Source organism: Acinonyx jubatus, chromosome B1, assembly GCF_027475565.1.
Source record: "Acinonyx jubatus isolate Ajub_Pintada_27869175 chromosome B1, VMU_Ajub_asm_v1.0, whole genome shotgun sequence".
NCBI classification, from domain to species: Eukaryota; Metazoa; Chordata; class Mammalia; order Carnivora; family Felidae; genus Acinonyx; species Acinonyx jubatus.
In genome coordinates this window covers 73,902,256-73,916,741 of record NC_069382.1, presented here as the reverse complement: position 1 = coordinate 73,916,741, position 14,486 = coordinate 73,902,256, and the positions used below count along the sequence as shown (strand labels likewise).

The 14,486-nt window shown below is 39.2% G+C and overlaps 1 protein-coding gene across 4 annotated transcripts in view; it reads right to left on the bottom strand.

The window, feature by feature from the left end:
• GATB (glutamyl-tRNA amidotransferase subunit B) overlaps positions 1-14,248 on the bottom strand; it is an 83,949-nt gene extending 69,701 nt beyond the window's left edge. For 2 of the 4 annotated variants that reach the window (XM_027067230.2, XM_027067245.2), the window contains exons 1-2: positions 14,030-14,245; positions 11,983-12,133 (exon numbers count right to left, since the gene is read on the bottom strand). In XM_027067230.2, the coding sequence (XP_026923031.2) occupies positions 11,983-12,133; positions 14,030-14,205 (327 nt within the window). In that variant the 5' untranslated portion in view covers positions 14,206-14,245. Of the gene's footprint in view, positions 1-11,982; positions 12,134-14,029 lie in introns of all 4 variants that reach the window. The other 2 variants (XM_027067242.2, XM_027067235.2) reach the window with 2 other exon arrangements.
• Between the last annotated feature and the right edge of the window lie 238 nt (positions 14,249-14,486).

The window sequence follows — 14,486 nt, the reverse complement described above, 5'->3', positions numbered from 1 at the left end:
ACAGGCAATGTACCTCAACATAATAAAGACTATATAGGACAAACCCACAGCTAACATCATAATCAATACACATTACCGGAAGTCCTAGTCATAGCAATGGGACAAGGGAAAAAAAAGACATCCAAACTGATAAGAAGAAAAACTGGGGCACCTGGGTGGCTCAGTCCATTAAATGTCCGATTCTTGATTTTGGCTCAGGTCATGATCTGATGGTTCATGAGATCGAGCCCCAAGTCGGGCTCCGTGCTGATAGCACTCAGCCTGCTTGGGATTCTCTCTCTCTCTCTCTCTCTCTCTCTCTCTCTCTCTCAAAAAAAAAAAAAAAAAAGAAAAAATAAATAAACTTAAAAAAAAAAAAAAAGAAAGAAGAAAAACTGCCACTATTTGTAGATGACATGATACTACATATAGAAGACCTTAAAGACTCCAACAAAAAACTATTAGAATTAACAAATGTCATTGAGGGATACAAAATTAATATACGGAAATTGGTTGTGTTTTTATTAGAATGAAATACCAGAAAAAGAATATAAGAAAACAATCCCATTTATAATTGCATCAAAAAGAATAACATATCTAGGAATAAATGTAACCAAGGAGGTGAAAGATCTGTACTCTGAACACTATGAGACTCTTGGTTTCAGCTTAGGTTATGATCTCATAGTTCAGTTTGCAAGATCAAACCCGGTGTTGGGCTCTGCTCTACATTGACAGAACCTACTTGGGATTCTCTGCTCCCTCTCCTGCACATGTGCGCTCTCTTTCTCTCTCTCCCAAGCAAAAAAAACCTTTCAAAAATACATGAAATTACTAAAGAATTCAAAAACTGAATACACAAAAAAGGCAGTATTTTTTAAAAGACAGGAGACATTTGGGCACCTGGGTGGCTCAGTCGGTTAAGCGTCCAACTTCGACGCAGGTCATGATCTCATGGTTTGTGCATTAGGGCCCCATGTTGGGCTCTGTGCTGACAGCTCGCAGCCTGGAGCCTGCTTTGGATTCTGTGTCTCCCTCTCTCTGTCCGCCCCCCTGCCCCCGCTCACACTCTGTTGGTCTGTCTGTCTCTCTCTCTCTCAAAAATAAATAAAGATTAAAAAATTTTTTTAAAAAGTCAGGAGACATTTAAAGGAAAAAACCAAATTTCTATATATGGAAGATACTCTCAGAAGAAAAAAAAAAAACCTCAATGGATATATTGAAAAGCAGAGCAGACATAACAGGGAATTCGTGAACCAAAAGAAAATGTAGAGAAAATTTTCCTGGAGGAAGCATATAGTAAAGATCCTAAAAGAATGTTTCATTATAATCAGTATTTGCATGGTGATATGTACAGCTGAGAGCTGCCCAGAGCTACAGCTGCTCCCTTAATGGTGGGTCTGGAGAAAGACTAATTAGGTTAGATTTTCTTTTCTCCATTTCTTCTTCGGAATCAGCACTCTTTCCCTCTTTTCTCTCTCTCCAGATTTAGATCTCTCACCCAGTGGACACTGTCGTTAGAAACAGTGCATAATACCAGTGTCAATGCTAAATAGTCAATGCCTCTCTGTCTGTCTATCAGCATGTGGATGCACATGTAAACATATTACATACACATCTGTCAATGGTATTATGTTTTGAAATATACACATACCTGCAAAATAACAATGCCTACCAGCAATTCCGATAATGGTGGAATATAGATTGGAAGCTAAGCATGAGTTCTAATCTGACTGGGACACAAAGCAGTTGTGTGACTGTGGTCAAGTCACAACAGCAGCTCTCTCATCTGTAAATTAAAAGGACTAAATTGAATAATTTCCAGGATCTCTTTCTATTCCATTCTCATACTGTTTATAACTTTAAGAAGCTAACAAGCTTCTTACCACTCATGTACTTTATATTGTAGAACAGATCTCTGTGCAGAGCCTTGTTCTTACTTACAATAGCAAGTGAATAATCAGGCTTTCTGGGCTACAGCAGATGAGAAGCAATGATTGACAAGCAGAAAATGAGCAAGAAGGGGCTCCTTGAGTCAAATATACTAACAGCAGCTTAAAAAAAGGTGAGGGGTAGATAACTATAATAGCAAGGAAAAAGACCGCAATATGAAACCTAAAAAGATGGCTTTTACTGTATCTGATCCATTTACTGTAGGATCAGATACGTTTACACACCTCAACAGCCTTTGAAGGCAGCATTATATTACAACACTGACCAATAACTGACGTTGCTGATGACCTTGAGTAATCAAGAGGTTAGCTTATATGTTCAATATACCCTATGCAAAAGTGGGAAAGTATAAAATATACTTCAGAAAGATTCCCATAAAGAGGTTAAAAAATGGCAAAAGGGTTTTAGACACCTAGAACTTTATTTCATATGGACTCCTCATGTATGTGCATGCAATTATACAGAGAAATATCTATTCACGGTGTTATATACATGTTATATGCAAGGTACTGTCAAGCATCCCAAGAAAGGTCCACGAACTGCTTTTTGGAAACTTACAATCAAACACATAAATTGCTATAAACAATATACACAAGAAGGATGGTCAATCAACTATACAAAACAAATATATATTGATACAAAGTAGAAGCCTTATTATTAATACAGTCAGACTTCACGTGGGGAATACTGCAGGTAAGACTGCTACAGGGTAGGGGAGGTGAAAATGGTCGTGAAGAGAGAGGCTTTCAAGAATCTACGGAGAGCTGGGAAAAGATCCATGGCAGGGAAGGAGTCAAATGATTCCCACGTGAGGGGAGAGGAGGTCATACTGCCTACTGAACATGTGAGTCCATCACCCTCATGAGTCATCTGAGTTCATGGGAGGTAGCCAGTTACTGACATCATAAGGCAAGTGTTGGACCATCAGAAGAGTTTAGGAGCTGAAAGGGAACTTTTCCACATTTGTGTGTCTGAACTCACAGACACACCACTTTTATAGGGACAAGGGTCATAGGGCAAAACTCCTCACCCCTGGAACACCCTATTTTACAAAAGAAGGAAGGAAAACCATCAAAGTGACTCTGAGAATGACTGGCAAGATTAAAGACTGAGAATATAATGTAATTATAAGTTCTACAGATTACATTAAAGCAAATCATTGAAATGGAAAAATATTTTAATAGGAAACTGTCACATTTTGTCTTCTTAGTCAAATAACTTAACATAATCTAGTATGAATGGACAGAGAGGTAAATATAGATCTGATTATAAATGTATGCATTTAAACACTTCCCTAATGCTGTGTTCTTGAATTTCTATTTCGTTTAGAAGTTTTGAGTTAACAACTTTTATAATTACGTTTAGAATTAAGAGTCAGGAAAGCACTTCAGCCTAATGCTCTCTAGAACTAGTCAAGTATTTCTAAATCTATTAGGTCCTTCAAAACAAAAGTTATTACTAGTATCTGCTATGTTCAGAGAGCTAGGATATTGACAGCTAACTTTAAATAAATATGCCATAAGAAATTTAAAAATTAAATTAATCTCAAAGTATTTTACAAAGTATTCACATCATCATTTCTTTAAGGGCCAAGATCCCTTATGGTGCAACGTGGCATACATGTTCAAGTATGAATCTCTAATATAAAGCATCATCTCTCCATCGTTTGTTAGTTTCCAGAGGGCAGGCATCATCTCAGATATATTGACATCATATCTTTCCCCCTCTTCCATTCTCTTCTTGCTAATAGTAATGCAGTTAACCCTTGAACAACATAGGTTTGAACTGTGCAAGTACACTTATATGTGGAATTTTTCCGACAAATACAGGAGAATATGACAAATAAATTTCCTTTGCTTATAATTTTCTTACTAACATTTTCTTTTCTAGAAGACTTATTATACAAATAACACATAATACATATAATCTACAAAATATGTGTTACTTGACTATTTATGTTATTAGTATGGTTTCTGGTCTACAGCAGGCTATTAGTAGATATGTTCTTGGGGAGTCAAAAGTTATATATGGATTTCTGACTCTGTGCCTCTAACCCCTGTGTTTGGGGGTCAACTGTATATACTCTTAGGCATAAAAGAAAGTTTTGTAAAATATGGGAAACAATCTTCCAGTTTCCATTCCACAGCTGCCAGAGCCAATTCCAAACATCTTTGATATGTAAAACCTCAAATGCTTTTTTAGACAGGTTAATCCTGAGAAAAGAGGAGAATATTCTTGCCTACGTGTGGAAAACAGTTTTTTACAACCCTTTCCCCTGTTCTGGAAACAACAGACATTTACAGTTACTAGGGGGCTCGGTGTTATGTACAGATAAGAGCTTTCAAACAAGGAAAACAAGAGCAGAGTCACTAGTTCTTAATTAATCTAATTGTGGCGCAGCCTGATTATCAGAAGTAGCTATCTACTGGCCATAGCTGAGCAACCTACCAGCTGGCATCAACAGAGGCAGAATGTTCTCTTTGCTTTCTCCTGCATAGGGATTGACACTAGGAGGGGGCAAGCATTTCAAGTAACAGACTGAAGGGTGGGTGGGTGTGTGTGTGTCCAAGCAGGTTTGCACAAGCACAAATTTCAAACAAACTTGATGAAATCTCACCCTTACTAGAAACATTAGCAAATTACAAGAGTTGTAAATTTGACATTTTATCAAACAAGTATGTTTCCTTTCCTATTGTTCTTCCCATTTCACATCTCATAAAAGTATTATAAGTAGAGAAATCGAGATGACACTGATAAGTAGGAAATAGTAAACTCTAGGCAGATAACCTAAGATTCGCTTAAGTTCTATAGATGAATAATTATTCAATAAGTTAAGGAAGATTCTATACCAGAGTAAGAGGTTTTACTAGGTCAAAGTAATGAGTGAGGCTGAATCCCTGCTAATAAAAACAAAGAATGCTGTCCTTAGTTTAGCTGTAATCCTGCCTATAAGCAAGAAAATGGGCTGAATGACCTTTTCAGTCTGAAGATTTATGATGGGATTCCATATAATTCTAAAACTAATGGTAAAATAAGAAGATAAAATGCCTGTGGTCCTAAGAAACATTCAGAAGAGTCATCAATCAGAATAGGGGCAGGGGGCTGGGGTTGTAATCACTGGTTAAAATAGCAGCCTAAGTGATAGATAGCTGGGAGTACAGATACACTGGGGTTGGAGGGGACATGGTGGATGAAAACAAGTACTGTATCTATACACACAGACATTATATAAATGTACAAATTTATAAATACACACACACACACACACACACACACACACACACACACACACACACACACACAGCTAAGTTCAAAAGCCAGAAAGGAAACTGGGGTTCCATGGCAGTAGTGGAGCTTAAAGCCATGTATCACCCAAGGGTCACTATAAGAGATAGGATGGCAAAGGGGTTACAGGTTTGAACCTGGAAGGCAGACTACTGGGTTTGTATCTAGCTTCTCCACTTACTTTCTAATTGGGATGATGACGAAAACTGTCTGATATAGTTATTATGAGATTAAAAAAGGTTAACACATATGAAGAAAGCACCTCGAACAGTCCCTGCCACATACCATGCACTCGGTAAATGTCAGTTGATTTTACTACTATCATTATTGTTCACCAGGCGGAGAGGATACCAGATGTTGGCCACTTAAAGCCCCTCTCCCCTAACCCCCACCCCTGCCCTAGGAGCAAAAGTCGAGGTTGTGAGACACCTGGGGCAGGGAGATGGGAACCACAAAATCCTGGTCCAGGCAGAAAATGTTCTGCCACCAACTATAGGAGTGGATATGGAACAGGCCACCTGCCTCAAGGCCAAAGTGAAAAGAAAGTGTTGAGAAATCAGGGCCCCTGGCCCTGTACCTAGCATGGGTGTGGCTTGAATGTTGGCACTATCCAAGCGGAGTGATATTCAGGAGCTGAGAAAGTAACATGGAAACAGTTTGTTTAATAAAGCCCAATGGGCCTTGGTAGAAGCTGCCATGAATTCATCCCGCAGAGATACCTCCACAATCCAGGGTAGAGTCTTCAAGTGGAAAAATCATACTGGGTACTGAGCAGAATAAATAAAAACAAATCCACACCTAGACATGTCCTGGCTACAGCTATCAGAGAAAAAAAATCAGATTACTTACAAAGGATGCAGACTTCTCATCAGCAATAATAGATGCCTGAGGACAATGGAATCATGTCTTCAGTGTGCTGAGGGGAAATAACTGTCAACTTAGAATTCTGTGCTATCATTCAAGAGCTAGAAACGACTGGAGGCCCAGAAAAACTGAGAGACTGAATCACCCACAGACCCAGAATGCAAGGGATACTGACTCAGGCAGGAAAGAGCTCCAAAAAGGAGTGTGAGATGTAAGAAACAGTGTTTGCTAGGAAAGGGAAAAACCAGATGGGAGATTCCTCAACCTTCCACAACCCAAACTAAAAAGTTGCCTTTACAGATGGGTTGGAGGGACCATCTTCCGCGAGATTACAGACGGAAAGCTGTCCTTCTTCCTGTGCTCTGAAGATACTTCTTGCTTTCTCAGGAACTTGATTCTATCAATAATTTCCTCTTATCTATATGTTGCTCCTTTACAACTAACTTTTAGTTGTTTAACAATTTATTACAGGCAGGTATTTTGAAATAATTTATAATGAAAACCAGCAGCTCTTGCTGCCCTCACCCGCCAGTCCTGTTCCCTGGCAGCACCACTTTCAGATCTTTGAGCTGTCTTGTCATATTTATCTTCCTATTTTTAAGTAATATGCAGTGCCAGGGGACCTTTGGAAAAATCCATCACCTGCTGGCCAAGGCTGCTGGCCATTTGCCAAGTGACAATCCTTCCTTCATCTGGGAAAAAGACAGAGTTGATAGCTGTCCTAATGACACGGTGTTCTTGTTTTAGAACATGGAGCCCCAAGACTTGGCCAATTTCATTCCTACAAGATAATTTTTTTTTTTTAGTGTTTATTTATTTTGAGAGAGAGAGAGAGGGAGAGCGAGAGAGTGCGAGCGCGCAAGCAGGAGAGGTGCAGAGAGACAGGGAGGGAGAATCCCAAACAGGTTCTGCACTGCCAGCATGCGGCCCGACATGGGGCTCAAACCCACAAACCTGAGCCAAAACCAAAAGTCGGACGCCTGACTGAACCACCCAGGTGCCCCCCAGGAGATAATTTAAATAAAGTTATAAGGCAAGATATTTTGCAGTATTTTTATCTTACTTTGCCTCTTAGAATTTACCCATGCTTCCTATTTTACTACATTTCTATTCAGGAACAAAATATGCCACTCTTCAGTCCAATCCCATGGTGAGCTGAGTAATGTTAAAGTCCAAAAAGTCAAACTGGTAGGTAGGTAGGTCACTTCACCTCCAGGAAAGCACATACTCCCACGACATGCATAAATTTGGGTATGAATAATCTAGAATATAGATGAGCCTGTTCCTCCTAAAAGCATGGTAAGGATGGGAATCACAGGTAGGGAGTGTGGGGGGGAGTCTGTCACTATTTGGACTTTGGGAACAAAAAAGATATTTCACTAGCAGAAGGCTGAGAAACCAGCAGAGGTTAATATTTGATTACTTAATATTACTTTTACATAAAATTTCTTAATACGTCATTGAAAACCCTTTTGACTAATTTGTCTCTTGAGAACTCTAAATTTTTCACTCATTGCCTTATTTGTAAAAATTAAAAAAATAAATAAAAGCCAAAAAAACAAAAACAAAAACCAATCTACCAACTTAGGGCCTGGAAAGCAGAAAGGGGCCTCCCTGAATCTGTGACCAAAACTGTTCCTAGAGCATATTCTTATTTTTTTCTTGCCTTATCAATTTGGAATGTGACTTCTGATAATGGTAGATAAGAATTTAGTTCTTTTATTTCCCCAAATCCTAGTTATATCAGCTTTTGTTAAATCAGTAGTTGGTTCTTCTATTATTATTAAGTAAATGGGTTTCTTGGCTAAGCTGGTAAGTGTACTATGATCACATTTCATTTCTTGAACGCTGTGTTTTTTCTGGAGTTGACGAGTCTGTATTTCATTATTTGCTTCATATTTTTCACTTTACTTATTGCTTATTATTCTCAAAGACTCTATATGTAAAATCTTGTGTCTACAAAAACATTAGATATTTGCTATTCCCACCCAGCTACCCATTCTTTCTCGAAATGGCTCTGTTCTGGAGCCATCCATCCTGCTGTCCCACCAGATTCCCTGGGGCCTGCTGCAGGGCTGGCAATCTGGAACCTCTCCATTACTCCAGTAGGTTTTCATGATAGTAAAAGGCCAAGTTTTTGAGAACCTGTCTGAAAATATTATTATTCTACTGTCACAGTTGATAGTGGATACAGAATTCTAAATTAGAACCATTTTTTTCTAAGATTTTTTTTAAGATACCATTTCATTCTCTTCCAGTTTTAAGCACTGCTTCTAAGAATTCTGATGACTTTATGGGGTGCCTGGGTGGCCCAGTCCGTTAAGCATCTGACTCTTGATCTTGGCTCACATCATGATCCCACGGTTTGTGAGTTTGAGCCCTGCCTTGGGCTGTACGCTGACAGCAAGGAGCCTGCTTAGAATTCTTTCTCTTTCTCTCTCTGCCCCTCTCCCACTCATTCTCTTTCTCTCTCAAAATAAATAAACCTTTAAAAATTAAAAAAAAATAGAAGTCTGATGACTTTCTGATTCCCAGTCCTTTGCACGTGACCTTTCTTTTCTTTTTTATGTAAGTTCCAGTATCTTACCTCTATTCCAGGCGTTCCTACACTTCACGATGACATGCCTATATGTGAGACTCTTTTTGTTCCTCGCACTGGGTCCTTGGCAGGCCCTTCCCATTTGAAGATTCAGGTCCTTCCGTTCTGGGAAATTAATCTGTGTTATTTGATAGTTTCTTCTTGTCTATGGTCTCTCTTCTGTCTTCTGGAACTTCTATGAATCAGATGTTGGACATCCTAGACTGATTCTCTAACCTTCTAATTTTATCCCCAACCGTCCAGTTCACTGTATTTGTGTTACACTTTTTGGAAGATTTTCTTAACTTTATCTTCTAACTCCTCTGGATTTTTTTGTCATCATAATTTTAATTTCTTGGAGCTTTAGTTCTGATTATTTTTAAAAAGTACTATCATGCTCTTATCTCAAAGGTGCAGCTACCTTTTTTATCTGAGGATATTTGTAAAAGCTTTTAATTTTTAAGGTATTCTTTTACCTGGTGCATTATCTGCTGCCTCTTATTTCTTTTAGTCTTTTTATTTGGGGCTGTCTCCATTATGTAGGAGAATCTCCTCAAAAGTCTAGTGATTTCTGGCCATCGGTCTGTATTTTGAAGTAGGGTACTAAAATGCTGATTACAAGTTCAACGTAAGTATCCAGGACTTGTTGACCGGTGGCCTGCATTCTAGGATGATCAGGTGACCAGGCAGTTTTGTTTATAGAGACCCCTACCACTCCAAATTTCAGTATCTGAAGCTTTTCATTCCAGGGACATGTAATCTCCAAACAAGTTCCTGCAAATTCCTGCTTGGGGAAGGGGAGTGACGGCTATACAAGGTTGCCTGAGGTCCCCAAACAGTGTAGAGAAAAGCACTGGACAGGCCCTGGAGTCTAGAGTGTAGACAATCTCTAACATCAGCGTCTTTCCTCTGCCTGGGGTCCCAGGGAGAATGTGTTACCAGTTGAATTTTTCCTAAAACTATAGATTCCTGTGGGGAGTGGGGCAGCTACAGAGGGTCAGGGGAGAGGACGTTAAGTCTAACTGCTCCATATCCAGACTCAGAATCAATCCCTTGTTTCCACCTCTCCCTGGCCTTCCACAATAATTAAGGATCCCATATCCTGACCACTTCTGAGGCTACGAAGGGCATGCCGTCTCACTCCTCACTAGCGGCCCTTTCTTGGGTTATACTTAATTCAGCTCTGCTAAGTCAGTCCCTCCTCCATCTACCATCTCTCATGTATTCTGGTCTCCCACTCTCTTATAGGTTTATAACTTTTAAATTCTTTTACTGTAATTTCAGTGGGGTTTCTTTGGGGTAGGGAGAGAGACCGATTACAATGCATATGTTCAAGCCTCTTTAACTGTTTTTAGCTCTTCTTCATTGGTTCCTCATCAGCATTTTTAAAAATTTTATTTTATTGCAGTAAGAATACTTATGATGAAATCTACCTTCTTAACACAGTTTTTAAGTATGGAATATCTTATTGTTGACTATAAGTCATACATATTTAAGTATTCTCAAATCTCTCCAATATTAAGAAAAACAGGACTAATAAAAATTTTGCCCTTGATTTCATGTCTGCTTTCACCCACTTAAATGTCCCAAACACCTTCACTGTTTTCTTGCTATGCTTATCACTGGGCAAGCACCTTCTTCTTTGGTGTATAGCAAGAAGTCTTTCAAAGCATGTTGACATTTTAGTTATTTTAAATTGTCTCTAATATTTGACCACATTTAGCCACAAATGAAAGCCTATTTATAGAAAACATACCTATCTGCAAATAGATCTATTTCTAAATGTGAACTATAATAAATACTTTGTTGGATTCTGTATTCCCAGCTGCAAAAACCTAGAAAGAAATCAGAGGTTATGTGTAGCCTCTTGATAATGAACTACCATATGGTGAAAAAAAGTTTTGAGCTCAGAAGGAAAAAAGGAGAGGTGTTATGATGAACTGCTTTCCATTTCACTTGTCTGAACAGATATTACTCTATTTCTACTATATCTGCATCTCTGCCCAAACAGGAACTCATACGTTTGTAACTGACAAATTGTCTCTTCCCAAACAAAAATTATTTTTCCACAGACAGACACTCTAAGTCGGAGGGAGGGAGGGACAGACATCCCTTTATCTGTCTTTCCTCCAGAAAGACCCAACAGCAAATCAAAGGTGAGCCTGGATAGGGTTTGCAGGGATGGGAGTCCTCCACAACAAAAAGCACAAGAGACACTGCCCAGTAGAATCAAAGCCCAGGGTATAGCAGGCACATTGGAGGCATTGCCCATAACCTTCTACTCTGGACAGTGACTCTGAGAAAAGTAAACCTCCATCTCTGCAAGTCTGCCAACGGTCACATCAACCAGCTTTCACTTGTATTCACATGTTAGTGCAGAATTCACCCATCCTTCCCTCTCCCTGTCAGTTCCCACCATCTATCTATACACACTCCCTCCAAGGATGGCAGGAAATCCCACACCCAGTGGATATTGTATGTCCCGCACAGACTATGATTTATCGATTACCTCAAATATTCATATTGTTCCTTCCATCCTTTTCTTAAAAATCCACTTAACTGTATGAAATTATATGATAACAATCTTGCTGACTGAGTACACTGGACCTAGTCATTCCCTGGGTTTAAGTGAAAGTGAGTAAATAAGTAGTTAATTCAATGTATACTGTGGTTGACTTTTTCTACTACTGACCACTTAATTTTCAATAATCACAATCATTATGAACCTTACACTATAATATCATGTGACATATGTTGTTTTCTGTGACCAGACTCCTTCTCCTCCTTCATTTACCTAACTCCTATCTGGCTTCTCAGATACCTCAGACACCACCTGTTTCAACAAGCTTTCCAATCATACTCATACCCCAATTTCTCACAATAATCCTTCTCTTACAAAATTAGATGTCCCCACTCTGGGTTCCAAAACCATGTCCTTCATATCGCCTTCACAGGCATAATCACACACTACTCTACTTGTTTGTAAGACACTTCTCCCCACCTAGTCTTTAAACTCCTCAAAGGCAAGGAATGCCCCTCATCTTTGTGTTCCCGTTCATAGCACAGGGTCTGGTATTTAGTAGACATTCAAAAATGTGTGTGAAATGAGTGAATACATGTATGAATAAATGGATGACATTTAGATTTAGAAACAGAATTACAGAGATGGGTCTTTAGAAAACATTTAGTTCATCCTACTTCACTCCAAATCTCTAAACAAGTACTTTCTAAGAATTGTGCCAAGATGTTAAAACAAGGAAATCGTTATCTACGTCCAATAAAACATAAGCATTTTCTAATGAAATATGATTAAACAAAAACCTTACCGGCAGAGTTCCAGGCAGAGATGCATCAAAAAAAGATACCAAAGAATTTGGAGGTGCTGCAAAGTGGACTTGAGATCCAGAGAAGAGTTTAGAGTTGGAGGCAATCTGGGCATGAATTTCCAAACCTACCACAGCTGCCCATTTGTGTTCACTAAAGAGAAAAAAATAATGGTTAAGAAGTAGTTGGATCTGCAACTATGCATGAATTTCTACAACCCTAAACCATACGTATTAATTTCATATTTTTTAACTTATTAAAATTTTAGATCCTTATATTTAAAAATATGTCATATTGTATTGATCACTGAATCAAAAGCAATCCATAGTGAACATCTACAAGACCAGCAAGATAAAATGCATTTACAACATGGCATAAGGAAACTCACTGTACAAAGGAAGGTGATGAAGAAACAATTTGGCGTCCTGAAACAATTTAGAAATGGGTATCACGTGACATCTGCTTGGCTGACTTCAGTGAAAAGCAGCATTTTCTACATTAACTGTCTTTCCCCAATTAATGACTCAGTAAATGAAAGCTGATCTTGCAAATATTTTAGAATTAACATAAACATTATGCTTTTACTTCTAGAGAAATAATGATAAATAAATAGTTGTATATCTTATTTAAAAAGGAAAGGAAATTCTCCATCATGCAATGGCTTGCAAGTAAAATGGTAAGAGTGACACAGATATAATAAATCATCACTAAATCATACTCTTCCTGGGAATTTTGTGCAAATGAAAACATTAAACTGTAAGATGTGGCTTTGTTTTTTTTTTTTTCAATTCCCCAGATACAGTTTCAGGTTCCTGTTTGTTTATGCTTGATTGCTATCAAAATCTAAGAAGCTGTTAAATGCTATAATAATCTCTATCTGGCCACTCCTACTCTATTGGGTCTATATAACATTCCATACACAAATCTCTCCAGGTTCTTGTAAGTGTGCTTATTCCTTCTGAAATCATACATCCTGGACAATGCATGTTTACACATACTCCTCCCATGTTCTGTTCCTATTCTGCTTTGCTCCCATGCAATTTCCTATATTATCTAGGTTTTTGTTTGCATGTATTGGGTTTTGTTCCAATCATTTCAACACAAGTTCTCTATCTATAGTACTGTGAGAAGATTAAGTCCTTCCTTTTAAAGTTTGGAAGCGCTGCCTGCTACTGAGAGGAATTAAATGAAAAACTCATCAGAAAGTCTGCATTTGCTAAAACATTACTCAAAAGTTTTTTTTTTTTTTTTTTAAGTTTCATTACATGACAGAAAAAATACTTTCCATTTACAGTCGGACGATCTAATTTATAAAAGGAATAGAAGTTGAACGTTTCTGGACATTTTCCTTCTGTCGCTCCAACAGAAAAGCAAATATAATGCCAACTTAACTGTCTCAAAGGATATAGTGATTACCAAACATGTGCCTTCTGTTTCTGTATTTAAAAAGAAACTACTTAAGTCTTATAAAGTATAAACAGCTGTTTAGAGGCTATTTAACAAACGAAGCAAAGCTCTCTAATCAGAAGGAAGATCTCTTGTATTGGCTGCATCCTCCTAGGTCTAGAAAACGTTCAACATTAAACACCTCCACAGATAGGTGGAGTTTTCTGACAATATTAAGCCACCACCATCCAGAGCTTGTAGGTAAAGGATCCCTCTCTACTTTGAAAACACTTCTCCCACAGTAGCGCTAAATAAATGTCAGCTAAATAAGATCCCGCTTATTGTCACGGACCCCACTGGTAGTGCTATCAGTAAAGTGACTGAATCCACACTTCGGTGTGTGTAGTTTTACATTCAAGAAAACACCTGAGATTTTACACTCGCGAATTCCTCAAATATGCTTATCTATTTGATGATTTAGTGCGGAGGCGAGGCTGACAGAGGGCTCGTGTTGCTCTTTCATTTAGGTTTCAGGTTACAGTCCAACCCCCCCCCCGCCCACAAAACGTCTAGACTGAAGCCAGGCTGTAGTGGCCACCACCTCCCCACTCCGGCAGTTCCACCTCACACCTAAGTGGGCAGTAATGGTATGAAATAGTATACCCTTTCCTTGACTTCTGGGCCGTGAGGAGGGGCTGCTGAGCCACGAAGCTCTGTCCCCTTTTCCCGCTGCACGTGAACCCAGTCGCAGCCCCTCTTCCGTGGCGAGAACCGCTGTCAATGCAGGCTAAAGCCCAACACCTTCCAAGGCAGCACCCGCGCAGCATGGGCGCCGCCATTGCCCCGCCAAAGTCCTGGTCAGGTGACACAGCTTTCCTCTGCCGCGAGGCTCTCTGGGAAGCGTAGTTCTAGAAATGGATAAAACTCCTTAGCCTCACACCGGAAGACTACTATTCCCAGTGAGCACTGCTACTCGAAGGCTGCCGGAACTCTGGCGGGGAGGGGAGGGAAGGAGAACTAGAGGAGAGGGTGGGAGGGTTTCTGGGTCGGGAGGTGTGACTCCTCCTAGCGGGGAGTTGGAGAGGTTTGTGGCTGGGAGTGCCTAGATGAGTTTGAGTAA